This window comes from Panthera uncia, chromosome B1, assembly GCF_023721935.1.
Source record: "Panthera uncia isolate 11264 chromosome B1, Puncia_PCG_1.0, whole genome shotgun sequence".
Taxonomy (NCBI): Eukaryota; Metazoa; Chordata; class Mammalia; order Carnivora; family Felidae; genus Panthera; species Panthera uncia.
Window position 1 is genome coordinate 4292601 of NC_064811.1, and position 18092 is coordinate 4310692.

General features: G+C 49.3%; 1 protein-coding gene and 1 long non-coding RNA gene across 4 annotated transcripts; one reads left to right on the forward strand and one right to left on the reverse strand.

Annotated features, from left to right (window-relative positions):
- The first annotated feature begins 302 nt into the window (after window positions 1-302).
- On the forward strand, window positions 303-11149 carry LOC125922604 (uncharacterized). The gene is made up of 4 exons (XR_007457710.1): window positions 303-385; window positions 5049-5943; window positions 10232-10381; window positions 10998-11149. It is a non-coding gene; the product is annotated as an uncharacterized LOC125922604 (long non-coding RNA).
- Window positions 11150-14290: 3141 nt separating this feature from the next.
- LOC125922605 (MORF4 family-associated protein 1) lies at window positions 14291-16481 on the reverse strand. Of its 3 annotated transcripts, none has more exons than XM_049630273.1 (3): window positions 16382-16481; window positions 15830-16263; window positions 14291-15323 (listed from the first exon to the last, which is right to left on the reverse strand). In XM_049630273.1, the coding sequence occupies exon 2, from the start codon at window positions 16224-16226 to the stop codon at window positions 15843-15845; it is 384 nt and encodes a 127-aa protein (XP_049486230.1). In that variant the 5' UTR covers window positions 16227-16263; window positions 16382-16481; the 3' UTR covers window positions 14291-15323; window positions 15830-15842. The 3 variants fall into 3 exon arrangements, with proteins under 3 accessions (XP_049486230.1, XP_049486231.1, XP_049486229.1); XM_049630274.1 differs by having other exon boundaries at window positions 15830-16260; window positions 16382-16472; XM_049630272.1 differs by having other exon boundaries at window positions 15830-16419.
- Between the last annotated feature and the right edge of the window lie 1611 nt (window positions 16482-18092).

The following is an 18092-nucleotide window of genomic DNA, read 5'->3' on the forward strand; positions in this document are numbered from 1 at the left end:
CCGCCGCCCGGCCGCCCCCGCGGGCCGCTCCGCCGGGTCTGGAGGCCGGCCGGCCGCGAGCGCCAGGTGCGGGGCGGAGCTCGGCGGGAGCGCCGCCGGGGCGAGCGGCGGGCTCGGAGTTTTGTCTCCTCTTAAAACTTTCCCCCAACTTCTCCCGTTAAAGAGCGAAAGCCACGTCCCACTTGGCCTCCCCGCCGCCCACCAGCGCCCGGCGCCCTCGCGGCCCCTTTCGCGACAGAGCCAGAAGCCCTTTACGGCCACGCCCCCTGGGCTCCCCGGCCGCGTGCTTGGGGGGTCGCGCGCGCGCACGCGCGCAGTTGTGTACCTTCGCCTCCCCCGGTCGTGGCTCTTCTCTGTGGAGGACCTGGGGTCAGGGCTTCAGGAGGTAGGGGTTTGGCGGCATAGGTTTTAACCCTGAGTTGCAAAAATGAGTTTTCGGCCCCAGAGGTGCAGACTTCCCCGGAACACCGGGCTGCAGTCTGTCCCCCTCGCCCCCCCGCCCTCACTTTGTCCCCACACTGCTCTCAAGGCCTGCCACCCAGCAGGGCTTCGATAATTTTTTTTTCTCTTACACTCTCGGGGGGGGGGGGGGGGGGGGGGGGGGCGATAAGTGGGTGACTTTATGTTCTAGGCCTGTGGCCCCCGGGACGGGCTAAAAGGAAAGACTGGGGGATCCTGCCTGCCTGAGTGCTGCCTGTTTGGGACTGAGCTTTCCAGTGGATCAGATGGAGCGAGTAGGTCCACTTCTGAAAGCTGTCAGGGTTATTCAAAGGATTAGGGGGGAAATGGCGTCAAGGCCCATTGCAGACTTGATGAAACCATCGGACAGGGGCAAATGGTATTGTTAGTAGACCGTGTGTCTCTGGTGGTTGTGGGCAAAGCGCTGGAATTAGATCCGGGATTTGGACCCCAGCTTCCTGATATGCTGGCTGGGAGACTTTGGGCAAATCTCGAGCCTGAAAAGGACTGCTGGTGCTGAGTTGCAAGTGGCCGGGTGCAAGGACAAGAGAGAGGCACGGAGGAACTAAGGGTGGCCCCCAGCTGGCAGCCAGCAGGGAAGCAGGGACCTCAGTCCTACAACACGAAAGAACTGTATTCTGCCAACACCGTGAATGAGCTTGGAAGTAGTTCCTTCCTAGGGCCTCCTGATAAGTCACCCGACCCCTTGATTTTGTTCGTGCCAGACCCAGAGCAGAGAAACCTGCTAAGGTCTGACATTCAGAACGCTGATAATAAATTGTATTGATTTGAGCCGCTAGACTTGTGGTAGCTTCTTACAGCATCAGTAGAAAACTAGTGTCGGAGAGGTCTGGTTGTGAGTGGGGCTTGGAACTTAGTCCACAGGACGTTTACATGAAGTTAGGAAAAAGTCAGTCGTGAGCCTAAGGATGGGGGAAAGTGGATAAAGATCCTTCGGGACTTGTCACAACCTTATTATCCTTTGAGCTCTGTTCATACAATTTAGAGTCTCTCCCTCCCACCCCCCGCCCGCCAGGATAAGTGTTGAAAATATCTTCTCCCAGCTGAGGGTTGACTATTTTTTTTGAAAATAGACTTTATGTTTGAGAACAGTTTTAGGTATATAGAAAAATAGAGAAGATAGCAACAGAGAGTGTGGGCTTAACTTCCCACTTTGATTAAGGTTCCTTTGATAAACATAAGATTTTAGTTTAAAAAATATTTTAACAGGCACTGGGGCACCTGAGTGGCTCAGTCAGTTAAACGTCCGACTTCGGCTCAGGTCATGATCTCGCGGTTCGTGAGTTCGAACCCTGCATCGGGCTCTGTGCTGACAGCTCAGAGCCTGGAGCCCGCTTTGGATTCTGTGTCTCCCTCTGTCTGCCCCTCTGCCGCTTGCACTCTGTCTCTCGCATTGTCTCAAAAATAAATAAACATTTTAAAAAGTTAAAAAAAAATATCTTGGGGCACCTGGGTGGCTCAGTCGGTTAAGCGTCCGACCTTGGCTCAGGTCATGATGTCACGGTTCATGGGTTGGAGCTCCAAGTCAGGCTCCGTGGTAACAGCTCGGAGCCTGGAGCCTGCTTTGGATTCTGTGTCTTCCTCTCTGTCTGCCCCTCCCCTGCTAGTGCTCTGTGTCTCTCTCTGAAAAATAACACTAAAAAAAATTTTAGAATAAAATACAAAATCTTTTAAATGTGCCTGCGTGTCTCCGTCATTTGAGTATCTGCTCCTGATTTTGGCTCAGGTCATGATCCCAGGATTGTAGGATCAGCCTTGTGTCTGTGCTGGTAGCATGGAGCCTGCTTGGGATTCTCTCCCCCCTCTCTCTCTCTCTCTCTCTCTCTCTCTCTCTCTCTCTCTCTGCTCCTCTCCTGCTCACATGCTGTCTCTCTCAAAATAAATAAACATTAAAAGAAAAAAATTATTTTTAATGTTTATTCACTTTTGAGAGACAGAGAGAGACAGAGCATGAGCAGGGAAGGGGCAGAGGGAGGGAGACACAGAATCCGAAGCAGGTTCCAGGCTCCGAGCTGTCAGCACAGAGCCTGACGCGAGGCTCGAACTCACAAACCGGGAGATCATGACCTGAGCCGAAGTCAGACATTTAACCGACTGAGCCCCCCAGGCTGAATGCTCTAGTGTTTAAAACAAATTTGAGGCGAAATTCGTGTAATATATAACTAAATCTCCATAAACTGTACAATTCAGTGATATTTCGTGTGTTCACAGTGTTATACTACCGCCAGCTTTCTCTAGTTTTAAAATTTTTTCAGTGCTCCCCCAGTGCCACTCAGTGATCGCGCCGCAGCCTCCCTCCCCTCACCCCCTGGCCACCATCAATCTCCCTTCTGTCTCCACGGATTTGCCTGTTCTTGGTATATCATACGCACTCCTCTGCTGAGGCTTCCACGATATACCACAGAATGGGTGAGTTTAAACAACAGAGATGTATTTTCTCACAGTTCGGGAGGCTGGAAGTCCACGATCAAGGTGTTGGCAGATTTGGGTTCTTCTGGGCCTCTGTCCCTGGCTCGCACGCAAATGACCACCTCGCCACTGTGTCCTAGCATGTGCTCTGTGCTCACTGAGCATCCCTGGTGTCTCTTCCTCTTTTTATAAGGACACCAGTCCTGTTGGCTTAGTATTCTACCCCTGTGACCTCATTTCACCTTTATAACTTCTTTAAAGGCTACTATGATCTGAATGTTGTGTCCGCCCCACCCACCCCTGCCAAATTCGTATGTTGAAATCCTAAGGCCCGATGTGATGGTGTTAGAAGGGGGGCCTTTGGGAGGGCTTAGGTCATGACGGTGGAGCCCCCCCTGACTGGGATTAATGCTCTTATAAAAGAGACCCCCACGGTACTCCCCAAAGCCTTGGCCTTCTCCTTGTGCCCTGTGAGGGCTCAGCAAGAAGTCCCCGGCTGCTATCAACCAGGAAGAGAGCCCTCACCAGAGTTCAGCCATGTGGGTGTCTTGATCTTGGATTTACAGCCATTTTTGTTTCTAGAAACCTTGCTAAACTCTACTACGAGTGCTGATGATTTATCGTTAGATTATTTCAAATCTACGAACGGTGAGAAATAAATTTCTGTTGCTTATAAGCACCCCCCAGTCTGTGGTATTGTGTCACGACAGCTACAATGGACTAAAACAAAGGCCCTGTCTCTGAGCACAGTCACGATGGGGATTAGGACGTCAGCATATAAATTTAGGGGAACACAGTTTGGTCCATAACATCATATACAAGGAATAGCGGTGCCTGGGTGCCTCAGCTGGTTAAGCCTCTGACTTCGGCTGAGGTCATGATCTCACGGTTTGTGAGTTTGAGCCCCACGTCGGGCTCTGTGCTGATGGCTCAAAGCCCGGAGCCTGCTTCCGATTCTGTGTCTCCCTCTCTCTCTCTGCCCCTCCCCCACTTGTGCTCTGTCTCTCCCTCTCAAAAATAAACAAACATTAAAATAAATAAATATATAAAAGGGATCATACAGAGACACTGGCTGGCTCGGTGGGAAGAGCATGCGATTCTTAATCTCGGGGTGACGAGTTAGGGCTCCACGTTGGTGTAGAGATTTACTAAAAAAAAATAAATAAACTTAAAAAAATTTCTTAAAAAAAGAATGCTACACTTGTGTGGCCTTTTGTGTCTGGGTTTTTTCACTTTGCATAATATTTTCGAGCTTCATCCAGGTTGTAGCAGGTATCAGCACTTGATTCCTTGTTTGGGCCAAAAAGTATTTCACGAACATGCCACAATTCGTTTATCTGTTCATCCATTGGTGGCCACTGGCGGGGTCTCTACCCTTTGGCTAGTATGAGTGATGCTGCTCCAAACATCCTTGTACAAGTTAGTATTTTAATTTTGATGAAGACAAAATATCAAGGTTTCCTTTTATGCTTCCCCCCCCACCCCCGGTTTTATTTTAAGAAATGCTTGGGGCGCCTGGGTGGACCAGTCGGTTGAGTATCCGACTTGATCCGTCATGATCTCACGGTTCGTGGGTTCGAGCCCCGCGTCGGGCTCTGTGCTGACAGCTCAGAGCCCGGAGCCTGCTTCGGATTCTGTGTCTCCCTCTCTCTCTGCCCCTCCTCCGCTCCTACTCAGTCTCTCTCTCTCTCTCTCAAAAATAAATAAACATTAAAACAGATTTAAGAAAAGAAGAAATCCTTGACCGCCCTGAGGTCATATACTCTCTTCTAAAAGCCTTGATGTTGGTTTTCTCATGGTTGTGGGCAATCCACCTAGAAACGCAGTTCGAGGCAGGGATCTACTGGCAGTTTTCCCGCCGTGTGTGTCCGGTTATCCCAGCCCTGCATACTGAATATTTTATCTATTTCGTCTGATCTGCAATGTAACAGCTGTCAGGTGGCGACTCAATTCGTCGCATGTCTGCATTCTGTTCCATTAGTCTCCATCTTTGGGCTGTTACTCTAGTGACTTAATTACTTTATACTAAGTAGGCTTTGTAGTAAGTACCGATATCTGGTTAAGCAGGATAAGCCCCCCCCCCCCCCCCCATCTGCTTCTGCTTCTTCGGGAATGTCCTGGCTTTTCTGCTTGTTCTGACTTTGAATTCCTTGTTTAAGTTTCACCAGGACAACCAGACCCACCTGATGAGACTTCTTCGATGCACTGGGCCAGTCTGGAAAAGAATCAGAATGCCTTCTGTTGAGCTGATCAAAGGAACACCAAGGATTGCCAACAGTCACCAGAAGCCGGATGGGACAAGGAAAGATTCTCTCCTTGAGACTTCAGAGGGAGCATGGCCCTGCCGACACCTTTGTTTCTGATTTCTATCCTCTTGAACTGTGAGAATGGATTTAAGCCACTTTAAGCCACTCTTAAGCCACCGCTTTAAGCCACTCGGTTTGTGGCAATTACAGTATTCTTAGGAAAATAATACACCATGCAGCGCCTGGGGGGCTCAGTGGGTTGAGCGTCCAACTTCGGCTCAGGTCGTGATCTTGTGGTTTGTGAGTTCGAGCCCCGCGTCGGGCTCTGGGCTGACAGCTCGGAGCCTGGAGTCGGCTTCGGATTCTGTGTCTCCCTCTCTCTGCCCCTTCCCCACTCATGCTCTGTCTCTCAAAAATGAATAAACTTTAAAAAAAATTAAGAAAAAATAACACACCATTAAAAAACTGTTTTGATCCTATTACAAATGACATATTTTATTATTATTATTTTTTGAGAGGTAGGTTTTTTTTAAGTTTATTTATTTATTTTGTGAGGGTCGAGGGAGGGGCAGAGAGAGAGAGAGAGAGAACTCCCGCATGGGGCTGGGTCTCATGAACTGTGACATCATGATCTGAACCCAAATCAAGCGTTGGAGGCTGAACCAGCCAGGCACTCCAGAGGTAGTTGGGTTTAATTTTTATTTACTTATTTTTAAAATTGCGGTATAAATAACACAGTGTTCTACTAGTTTCAGGTGTACAAAATAGTGATTCAGCAATTGTGTGCATTACTCAGGTGGCCATCACGGTAAGTGCGCTCATTAATCCCCTTCATGTAACCCCCCCCATCCCCCCCACCCACCTGCCCTCTGGCAACCGCCAGTGTGTTCTCTGTAGTGGAGAGTCTGTTTTTTGTCTTTTTCCTTTGTTCGTTTGTTTTGTTTTGTTTTGTTTCTTCAATTCCACATATGAATGAAATCAACTGGTATCTGTCTTTCTCTGGCTGACTGACTTCGCTTAGCATAATACACTCACGTTCCATCCCCGTTGTTGCAAATGGCAAGACTTCATTCTTTTTTATGGCTGAGTAATATTTCATGTGTACGCCTGCCACATCCTCTTTATCCATTTATCTATGCACGGACTAGAGGACACCTTTTAGAAAATGCATTTTCTCTTCCTGGTGCATAGAAGCCCTGCTGACTTTCATGTTTCGGTTTCGTTTCTAGACACCTTCCTAAGCTCTCCTACTAATACTAACAATTGAGATTCTTTCAAACCGATGATGTTTAAAAAACCATTAGAGGGGCACCTGGGTGGCTCAGTTGGTTAGGCATCCGACTCTTGATTTTGACTCAGGTCATGATCTCACGGTTCGTAAGTTTGAGCCCTGTGTCCGCTCCGTGCTGACAGCTTGGGGTCTGCTTGGGATTCTCTCTCTCTCTCTCAAAATAAGTAAATAAACTTAAAAAAAAAACACAACTATTATTAGGGGCGCCTGGGTGGCTCAGTCGGTTGGGCGGCCGACTTCGGCTCAGGTCATGATCTCGCAGCTCGTGGGATCGAGCCCCGCATTGGGCTCTGTGCTGACAGCTCAGAGCCTGGAGCCTGCTTCGAGTTCTGTGTCTCCCTCTCTCTCTGCACTTCCCCCGCTCTCACTCTGTGTTGTGTCTCTTTCTCTCTCAAAAATAAATAAACGTTAGGGGCGCCTGGGTGGCTTGGTCGATTAAGCGTCCGACTTCGGCTCAGGTCATGATCTCGCGGTCCGGGAGTTCGAGCCCCGCGTCGGGCTCTGTGCTGACAGCTCAGAGCCTGGAGCCTGTTTCAGATTCTGTGTCTCCCTCTCTCTCTGCCCCTCCCCCGTTCATGCTCTGTCTCTCTCTGTCTCAAAAATAAATAAACGTTAAAAAAAACTATCATGAGAATATAATGGTTAATAGCTGTGGTAGTTTAAAAAACATGCCCACAAGTTTTTTGCTACTTTTCTCCTCATGGTTCTGCCCCTTGGTCAGTTATGAGTTATAGACAGAGACTATACTGGGGGAGTTGTCTCACAAGGTCATCTTTATTTGTACAAATAAGAAGATTGCGAAGAATAATTTCCAGAGCCTGACTCCCTATTAGGGTTTGGGATGAATATGCGGAGGGGAGTTTTAACATTATAATGAAATGGAGGGCACTTCTGGCACTTTCTGATCCTCTGAGCAGTTGTCTTTTTTAAATGTTTCTTTCTCTGTTCCATCAGTCAGTTAGTTTGTTTCTAAAGGGTAAGATTGACTGTTGGGCAGAAGCTTCTGCTAGAAGTTTCCTGAGTTTGGGGGAGGGGGTCAGACCTGTGACAGAACTCGATTACCCTCCGGGACTGTGGACGGGGTTGCAGCTAACAAACAAAACAGCAGAAGTGATGGCATAGCGCCAGTGACCGTGAGCTGTAAAAGGACCGTGCCTTTCATCTGTGGTCCTCTGCTGGGAGAACTCCCTTGGGGGATGCCAGCTGCCCCGTCTTGAGCCTCCCCAAGGGCAGCACACAGCGTGTCTGTGTCGAGGCCACGGGCAGGAGTGCACAGCGCCCGGCTGAGCCCATTTAGCCCCTCCTGGTCTCCGTCTCCAGGAGGAGCTCCTTAGGGAGGCTCTTGACTTCTGCCCTCCCAGGTCACAGATGAAATATGTCCCCTTCCAGGGGAGGGCAGCTTCCGAAGCCTGTTTCCTGCTGCTGCGGGGTGCAGGGCTCAGGAATTCTGACAGAGGTTGAGCAGCCATGGGATTCAGCACACCTACTTGGAATTTCTTTGCCAGTATAATTTCTTCAAAACCCCAGGATGTTTCCTGTCCGTTTACTTTCAGTCAGTTCCACTGTGCGTGTAATTACAGCCACCAGTCTGGTGAAGACTCTTTTTTTTTTTTTTTTTTTTTTTTTTTGTAAACGGGTCTCTGCGCTATGTCCTTCCCCTAGCCTCTCAACTCAGTGGTGCCCAAGTGGAGCCAGTGGCTTTGATAGGAAGGTGACAGTCATAATTTGGTCTTCACCGCTTGGCCGGCACCTGCTGCCTGGGGAAGAACCTTTAGAGAAAGAACATGCTTGAGAGAGACTTTAGGGCCTCAGCCTTGTCTCATCTGTAAGATGGCTTCTTCTGGAGACAACGCTTGTCTTTTTAAGAAAATTTAATTTATACATGTATATGTAATTTTTAAGTTTTTATTTATTTTGAGAGAGAAAGAGAGCGCGACCGGGGGAGGGGCAGAAAGAGAGTAAGAGAGAGAGAACTCCACGCAGACTCCGCACCATCAGCACAGAGCCCGACGCAGGGCTCGAACTCACAAACTTTGAGATCATGACCCGAGCCTAAACCAAGAGTCAGACACTCAATGACTGAGCCTCACGCCCAATGTGGGGCTTGAACTCAGGACCCCAAGATCAAGAGTCTCATGCTCTACTGACTGAGCCAGCCAGGCACCCCTGGAGCCATCTCTTAAAACTGTTTCAGTTTGGGATGCAGAAACCCCTGCCATTTTTTGTTTGTTTGTTTGTTTGGTTGAATATTTTCTTTTTTTTTTTTCCCTATATAAAATTTATTGTCAAATTGGTTTCCATACAACACCAGTGCTCATCCCAAAAGGTGCCCTCCTCAATACCCATCACCCACCCCCCCCCCCTCCCCTCACCCCATCCACCCTCAGTTTTTTCTCAGTTTTTAAGAGTCTCTTATGCTTTGGCTCTCTTCCACTCTAACCTCTTTTTTTTTTTTCCTTCCCCTCCCTCATGGGTTTCTGTTAAGTTTCTCAGGATCCACATAAGAGTGAAACCATATGGTATCTGTCTTTCTCTGTATGGCTTATTTCACTTAGCATCACACTCTCCAGTTCCATCCACGTTGCTACAAAGGGCCATATTTCGTTCTTTCTCATTGCCATGTAGTACTCCATTGTGTATATAAACCACAATTTCTTTATCCATTCATCAGTTAACCCCTGCCATTTTCAACCCCAAGTGACCAGTAGTGGTGGCCTCTCAGGTCTCCTTCAAAGAAGCTACTGTAGGAAGCACACTTCACAACCTCCAGCTGCCACTTCTTTGGTTCTGCCATGGTGGTCATGCCAAGGCCATGCCCATCTGCCCTCAGCCTACACTCAGGACTAAATTTACCATGCTGGGGGCGCCTGGCTGGCTCCAACCCTAAAGTGTGCAACTCTTAATCTTGGGGTTGTAAATTTCAGCCCCACGCTGGGTGGAGAGATTACTTAAAAAAAAAATCTTTGAATTTACTATGCTCATCACCCCATCTGTCCCATTGATGAACCTAGTAGAAATCAGCCTAGGGCGTTATTCTTAGGACAAGTTTCCCATAATGCTCTCCAGCTCAGACACTCTTCTGGTCCTGTAGGAACTGGTGAGCCATTGCCTGGCTCCCTGCCCTCCGCCCCACCCTTACCCATTGCCAGCCTGTCCCCAGAGAACTCTGCCACGTGGTCCTCAGGCCCGTGAAGGGAAAGCTGCTCGTTCCTCTCGTGCCTCGGTCAGGATTTGGGGCCGGCCTTCTCCCCTGGCCATTGTCACGGCACTCCTCGTCCTTCCTCTTGTCTAAAGCGGCGTTCCTTTAGAGGTCTTGCTGCTCATCGACCGCCCTCTCCGCCTCCCCACCGTTGCCACCCTCCAACTGCTCTCCATCGAATCCCCCTCGTTCATTGTACACTTCGGCACCCAGCTCCTGGCTCCTTTCCACCCCATGTCCTGCCATCATCCTGGGGAAGGTCTGTGGCCATCCCACACCGGGGCCCCCACGCCCTCCTCACATCTGATGTTCCTTGGCTGCTCATTCCCGGGGGTGACTTGGGGTTTGTTATTGCCCCAAACCGGCCCCAAATCCTTGCTCAGCCCTCCTCCTTTCTGACCATGTCCCCATCCTCCTGGGTGACATGTGTACTATAGTTTCCAACACCTTTTTTTTTTTTAAACTCACCGACCCGTCAATTCACATTAACAGCGGCTTTCTCCTGCTCTGCATTTCTGCACTTATCCCTTCAGTGTTTACCATTCACTGCTGTAACAATGTTCTCGTCAAAACCCTAATCTTTTATTCCTTGTTTCCTTCCCCCAGCTTTACCCCAGTATGGAAACCGCAGCCCTTGATCAGCTGAGTGCCGCTAGGAACCATCGCCAAGAGGCTGCAGGAAAGCCCAGGGCTTGGGGGAGTCTAGTCGCAGCTGGTGGTAAAGAAATGTCTTCCAAGGGGCAAAGAATAATATGGGTGAGTTTGGGAATAATGGATAACAATGGAACGGAGGGTTCTGTGAATCATGGGGTTTGAGGAAGGAGGGATGGGGTATAAACAGGAGAAAGGAACCACAGAGAATTATGGGGATCAGGAAAGGAGAAAACAGAACTGACCAGGGGAAGCCCTAGCTTATTCAGAGCAGTACTAAAGCAAGCTCTGGATGGATTTATCTGGCCAGTGTCAACCAGGTAACAGCTCTCCATTTATCTTTGGAAGATGGTGGAAACTCAGACCGCTCCATAGTTATCTGCTCCCTGGAAGGGGGAGGGTTCCAGGACCAGGGACTTGGATTTGGGGCTTTTTCACCTTGGAGTTGTTTGAGGGCAGGGCAAAGTGAACAGCTACAAATGAATGAGTGAGAAAGAAGATTGTTGTTTGGACAATGAATGCCCTGAGCAAGTGGGAGGGATGTGATGACAAACGAGGATATAAGCCTAAAAAGAAGGAAGGACGACCCTTCCATCAAAACACGGGAGAGGAAGAGATGTCGGTTAGCGTAAGTCACGTCATCTTGACAACCCCCGAACCTCAGCGCTTGGAACAATACGGGTCTCCTCCTTTGTGCTACATGTTCATCATCGGTTGGCAGGGGAACTACTCTTGTTGAAGGAACATAGGCTGATGATCCGCCACCATCTTGGATGCTGCTCGTCCCTGTGCCACAGACAGAACCCTGGGGTGGTCTCTTGTTGGAGGTTCAGGCTTGGATTAGAGATGTGCCACCTTCCTCACAGCTCATTGACCAGGGTTAGTCTCTCACACTGTCCCTCTTCCTCCTTCCCCTACCCTCCCCCCCCCGCCCCCCCCCTCACCCTAAGCACAAGAGGGCTGGGAAGTCCAGTTCCACTGCGTGCCTGGAAGGCGGATACTTGGAATGTACTTGGTGAATAGCACGAATGATCCCTACAGCATTTTGTCCCAGATGAGCTTTAGTTCTAGAGGTCACACAGAATGCCCGTGCTGGAAATCACCCCAGACAAGCCAGTACGTGCCCAAGATCACACAGAGAGCAGTAGCAGGATGGCTGGGAGCCAAATCTCCTGTTTCCCAGCCCCTCTGTTCCGTGGTAGCTTGGACTCCAGGGTTTTATCTTCAGCAAGTTTAAGAACTCTTTGGAGTGTCTTCCCTTCACTTGGGGTCATTAAAAAAAAAAAGAAAAAAAGCTTTCCATTTTATTTTTAAAGTCAGCTCTACACCCAACGTGGGGTCTGAAGTCACGACCCCGAGATGAAGAGTCACAGGCTCTACGAACTGAACCAGCCAGGGGCCCCCGGAGTCATTTTTGTGGATGCTCGTCCAAGTGTTGATTGCATCCTTGGCTATTGTCGGTCCTACCACGTCATTAGAATTAAATTTGCTTTCTTCCCAGGGGTCACGTCAGCTGGTGAAACAGCTGGATGCAGAAGCCTCTGCGGGACCTAGTGGTCTTCCCAGCCTGATTCTTACCAAGTGTGAGACCAGCGGATTGTGAACAGTTTGCATACTTTGCCTCCATTTCTTTCTTTCTTTCTTTTAAGTAGGCTTCACACCGTCCAGCATGGAGCCCAACGCAGGGCTTGAACTCATGAGCCTGAGATCATTATCTCCGCTGAGATCAAGAGTCCGGTGCTTAACTGACTGAGCCACCCAGGGGCCCCTACTTTGCCTCCATTTCTCATCAGAGCTTCTGTTACATACCACCTTGTCTGTCTCCTCTCCAATGCCTCTCCAGACCACCATGCTCCTGTAGCCCCCACGTTTCTTTCTGTGATAGCATTTTGATATAAAAAGACACTTGTAGGGGCACCTAGGTGGCTCAGTAGGCTCAGTGTCCTATTTCGGCTCAAGTCATGATCTCACGGTTTGTGAGTTTGAGCCCCGTGTCGGAGTCTGTGCTGACAGCTCAGAGCCTGGAGCCTGTTTCAGATTGTTGTCTCCCTCTCTCTCTGCTCCTCCCCCGCTTGTGCACTCTCTCGCTCAAAAATAAACATTAAAAAAAAAAAATAAATAAAAGGACATTTGTCACACCTGAAGCACCTGAACAGAGATCGGTCCCGGCTTCAGGGAGGCTGTGCAATGTAGAGAACCTGGCCAACAACCCCAGGGGTCCTTCCTGCACAGCTGTCCGTGACCGGAGCTCTGAAGGACAGCCGGGAAAAGGACAGAGAGCCTGGGGCTTGTAAAGGACATACAGATCTACAATAAAGAATTCCGGCAACCTTGGCTGTACTCAATGATGTGATTGTACAGTCTCATAAGACTGCCTCTCAGAATGGCTCCTTAGGACATTCTTTGCTTAGAAAATGCAAGAGATTCAATTACTCCTCCAACTGCTAGCAATCCGGGATAGACTTCAGGAGCTGGGGACTCTGGAATTAGTGGTTGCTTACAAGGAGGAGGAAGTAAGCAGTTACTGAAAGTAATTTAGGACTAAAGTTTGCAAACCTCTAAGAATCGTCTCTGATTACTTCACAATTCGTAGGACGATAAACAACACCATGTAGGTGCTGAAAAAAAGAATGCGCATCTAGATGTTTAGATAGGCTAAGATTTTCAAACCAGAGCTTCAGGTGGAAAAAACACACAAAGGACATTTGCAGGTTACACAATGTACTACCATCTATGTAAAAACAGACTCAAAAAACCCCCAAGGTTGGGGAGAATTATGTATATGCCTAAACATGCATAATTTGGAAAGGTACACAAGACACTGGTAAACCGTCGCCTTCCTCGGGAAGATGGGGAGAACGGGTCCACTTTTTTTCTTTTGAATTTTGTGCCATTGTATTACTCGTTTTAAAACTAACCAAACGCAATGTGGCACCCGGAAACAGGAAAAGAGGCATTACTGGAAACTGGTAAAATCAGAAAAGTCTGGAATCTAGTTAGTTGTATCATACCAATATTAATTTCCTAGTTTTCGCAAATTTTTTTGGTGGTTGTTGCTTCTCGGTTCATAATTCCATCCTACCCACTTCTATTAAAACCTATATAGAAAATTTGGAACTTCCGCCATTTTTTTCACACTGTTCCCTGTGCCTGAGAGGTCTCTCATTCTCTCGTCCTCAGAGCTGTATTCCTCTTTCCAGGCCACGTTCACCAGTTATTTGCTTTGAAATGCTTCTTAACGCTTCCAGAGACATGGTATGTAGCTTTTGACACACGATTTGCCGCGGCTTTACATTTATCCATCGGGCTTCCGAGGAAGCGGACTCCAAGATGAAAATCACATCGCGGGTTAAATTTATTAGGGATTCATTCCCGTGGAAGGGAAGGTCCAGTAAGATGAGGCAGAGAAGTGGGGCAATGAGGCAGACCCCCCAGGGAGCTGAGAGAGACGCGCTTCTGAGTTGTCCCAACTTGCAGCGAGAGGGAAAGAGCCCTCGGACCCCAGCCCATCAGTCAATGGACATGGGCCACCCAGGAAAGGGGGCCTGGCCTTGGCTAGGGCAGCTCTTAAGCAGAGGAACTTCTCACAAGGACTGACCAGCTGAGGGCTGTCGGCAGCACTTCCGGCGGCTGGGGAGCAAGCCCTTCCCTGCTGACGGGGCTGGGAGGCGTGTGCGTGGCCCACCACACCACTGTAATTGCGGCTTCCCTTAATATTGCTAATGCAAGGACTAGAGTACGATTACGTTCTGATCTTCTAGGTTAAAAGAGTGAAAGTACTCTGGCCTGGCTGTCTGAAGAGAGCGGCGGGGGCGACAGGATTTTAAGGGGTTCTTTCCTGCACTAAGAACCGAGACTGTCCTTCCCCTGACCAGTTCCTATAGTAGCAGGCGGAGCTAAATCTTCCCCATGATCAGAGGCTTAAGACACTCATTCTCCAATTGGCAATGATGACAAAGGAAGAGATTTCGAGAGAAAAAAAATTTAGTCAATAACTTTTTTAGGTCTTGTGTCTTTTCAAGCAAATGAATACTTTTATTAACATGGTCATTTTTTTTTTTTTTTCTTTTTATTACACATGGTAGGGTTTTGACCTCAAATGCTTGTCAGGTCTGCTACTCAAATGAACTTAGAGCAGGACAACTTATGAACTTCAAAAATACCTAGTCCCTGTCCAGTTTAGGGTCCAACGCAGACAGTCCTCCTTTCCTTTCCCTGCCCCTCAAGAGCCTTTGCAAGTATCTCTTTCATTTTATGCCCAGAATCCCCGAGATGCATCAGGGTATCACATCATCTTGTACAGAACACCAAGATCTTGTCTCCTATTCTAGGTTCCACGTCAAATAAAGCTGAGTTGGGTTGTCCAAACAAACTGACCAGACAAGTTACATCAGATAGTGTACCACATAAAATGTAAATTTCGAACAAAATACATCTCTTCTCCTTTGGTCTCACACAGAAATTAAAGTCCCAAAATACAGACACTACCCTCCTCCACCCCTTCTTCTGATTCATCAAGTCCTAGCCAGATCAGCCCCATTCACATTCCAAGTCCAAGTCTGGTCCCTTCTTCAGCTTCTTTAGCAGTTACCGCAGGAAGTACTCTTCTAGAAGTAACCCAGCGCCTTGGGCACCTCCAGAGCTGGAAAACTCCAACTCTTGCGTCTCATGTGACACAGACTCAAAGTTCCAGGGAGCTTTCAAGTCACACAAGAAAGAGCAAAGCGCCTCAAAATTTAGAAATAACCAAAGCCCAGGAACAAACGTGACTGCTGCAAAAGCTTACAATCTAGGCCCTAATTCTCGTGTGAGAGCATTTTCCAAATAAAAGTTACCTTCCCAAACAAAAACATCGAACAGTCAAAACTTATATTGAGGTCATCAACCACAGACCACTGCGGAAACGTAGTGTAAGTGAGGACAGAGTGTAGACAGAGGGGGGTGGGAAAAAAAAGAGAGAGAGAGAAAACAAAAGGCTCTCTGGTTTCAGCTTCTCAACGATGTCAGCCAATCTCCATCAGTTGACCAAAATCCATTGGCTGTTAACCTAAAGCGCAATCGGGAGAAAGTCATCATTAAGAAGTTCATCCTGAAGGAAAAACAAACCAAAGCCCGGCACACCGTTAACCGTGCAGGACGCCAGCTCTTCTCCAGGCCCCCTGACCCATTCCAGTCTTCTAGCAAAACCTGAACTCGTCCAGTAAGAGCCCTTCCCTCGGACAATCCGCTTTCTATTCCCCCTTGCTCAACGGCCCCTGTTGTGACTTTGTCTCCTTAAAGGCCTGTGCGATCACGGTTCTGCAATCACCCTACTGACCGGGCCTGTGGGTTTCAACCCAACACTCCCAAACCTGGCTTTCCCAAATCAGCAGCGTAGAGGATTTTTAACAGATTGCTACGCACACCCGGGGTAAAAATCGAGCACGCCCGTATTTCTCCTGCCTCCAACTTCCACCCCACGTGGACCCTTATTAAACACGTCTCGTCGGAGATTAACCAAGGGTCTGGCAACCACCAGGACCCGCATCGGGCCCCGCCGGCCCCCGGCCTTACCGCCCGCCCGCCTTCACGACGATTCGCTTCTCTCTATCCGCCGGACCAGCTCCACCAACATCTCTGCCATCTTCGCGATCTCCTTGGCCTTCTCCTCCGCCTTCTCGCACCGTTTGGTCCCTCTGCCCTCGACTCCATCGTCGGGATTCTGAAGATGGTTCAGGGCGCTCTCCTCCGAGGCCTCCACCTGCGTTTTGATTTGGATGAGCATATTGTCCATCTCCCACAGCTTGCTCCGGTTCCGCATGTACGCCCGGCCGTGCTCCCGGGTCAGCGCCGCGATGTCCTCCCGCATCTCGTTGATGACGGGCAGCAGGAACTGCTCGAAATCCTCCTCGGGCTCCAGCACCTCCACCTCCTCCGGCTCTGCCAGCTCGACGACGTCCAAGGGCCGCATCCTCCCCGCCTCTCCGGAACCGCGGTATCGACGTCTGCTGCGGAGAGAAAATGGAGACTCGCTAGGCTTACCAACAGAGTTCCAGAATATTCTTTACAACTTTTACCCTTTTAAAACTTTTCGCCTCGCACGAGCCACGGAAACAAGCGACTTACGAGCAGAGAAGCCGCGAACAAAATGGAGTTCCAGCCGTCAACCAGCGCCCTGAGCGTTGCGGCCCCTTTCGCGACACGGCCGTGCCTCTTTACGGCCACGCCTCCCGTCGACCTAGGTGCGGCCGCGCGCACGTCGGCGGGGGGCGGGGCAACGGCCCCACCGCGGCTGCGAGCGCGCACGCACGTACTCGCGCCCCGCCTCATCGCCCCTTCCCCCTTCCGCCTTTGTGCTGCGCGCCTCCGCACCCCTCGTTTTGGGGTGGGCCCTTCCCGGGGCGCTCTCTTGTTGGCGGCCTCCGTGAGCGCTGATTTGGGTATTTTTAAGTTATAAACGCGATCTTCCTACACTAAACGAACATCCCCAGACTGTGGTAGCCCCCTCCTCTTTAGTAGGGCAGTCGGACCCCTGGCAGCTGTCTTTAAGTGTAGTTTTCCGTTCTTCCGGGATTGCAGTCAGAAATGCCTGGGTGTCTTTTCACCAAGCCGAGCCCCCCACCCCCCAAGCCCCCAACTCTAGAGTCCAAGGCCTAGTGTGGTTCATCCTGAGGTCCCAGGGGACCCAAAGCTCGGTGGATGTGAAGAAGGTTTTGTTGAGCCCGAACACCTTATCAGTTGAAGGCCCCGTGTGTGTGTGTGTGTGTGTGTGTGTGTGTGTGTGTGTGTGTGTGTGGGGTCATAGGGTGGGGGATGTCTTCTTGTTCAGCTCTGTGTCCCTGAAGCCCTGGGCAGAGCTCGGCACACATTAGCAAACTTTAAACAGAATTTTCAGCAAAGATAAGTTAATTTCCTAGCCCGTTGACCCAGTCACAGAACAGCAGTAAAAACGTCAGGAATCCAGCTTGCACAAGTGCCTCGCTTTGGGCTTCTGTTTTCCTGTCCGTTAAATGGACACAAATCCTAGTTTTGAATGTGGCAGAGTTAAGAATGAAAAGATAAAGCAGTCATAAAAATGTCTTGTAAATACCAAGCGTATACACATGTAAAGTCCTTACATTTTAGACTTTTCTCAGGTTGTTTATATTTTGGTTGTGAGACAGGAGACCGGTTGACCTTGGGTAGATAGGGATAACAACAAGTTGTTAACACAAGGAAGCAGAAAGTACTGGACCTTCTGAAATACCCACTCCCTGGACCGAACCGCCTGCAACCGGAACCGTATCCTGGTACAGCAACTGCAGGGTTCCTCCGCCTCAAAAGGACCGGCCACTAACTGATATAAGCCTCCTTCTCTGAGGCCTTAGTGTCCTCCTCCTTAAGGAGCCCGTCCCGGTAACAGGAGGCTTTTTCTTTTGTTTCATTCTCTCCCTAACAAACTTGATGTCTACGCTGCCCCTCGCCTTGTTGGCCGGTTCCATTCTTCAGCTCTGTCAAAACAAAAAATCTGGGTTTTTTTTAAAAAAGCGGTTACCGTTGCTCTACTAAAAATCCAACTTTTGGGCTTCCTTAATATACCCGGGGCAGCTAGCTCGTAAGTTTTTTGTATGAATAAAAATAAATGGCTCAGACTACAATGAGATGCCACTACGGCCTTGTTAAAAAGGCCCAAATCCAGAAAACTGACAACCCCAAATGCTAGTGAGGATGTGGAACGGCGGGAGCTCTCATTCATCGCCTGGGCGAATGCAAAATGGTGCACGGTTGCGGTGAAAGACCGTTTGGCCGTTTCTTACAAAACTAAGCATATTCTTCCCATACAGTCCAGCAGTTGTGC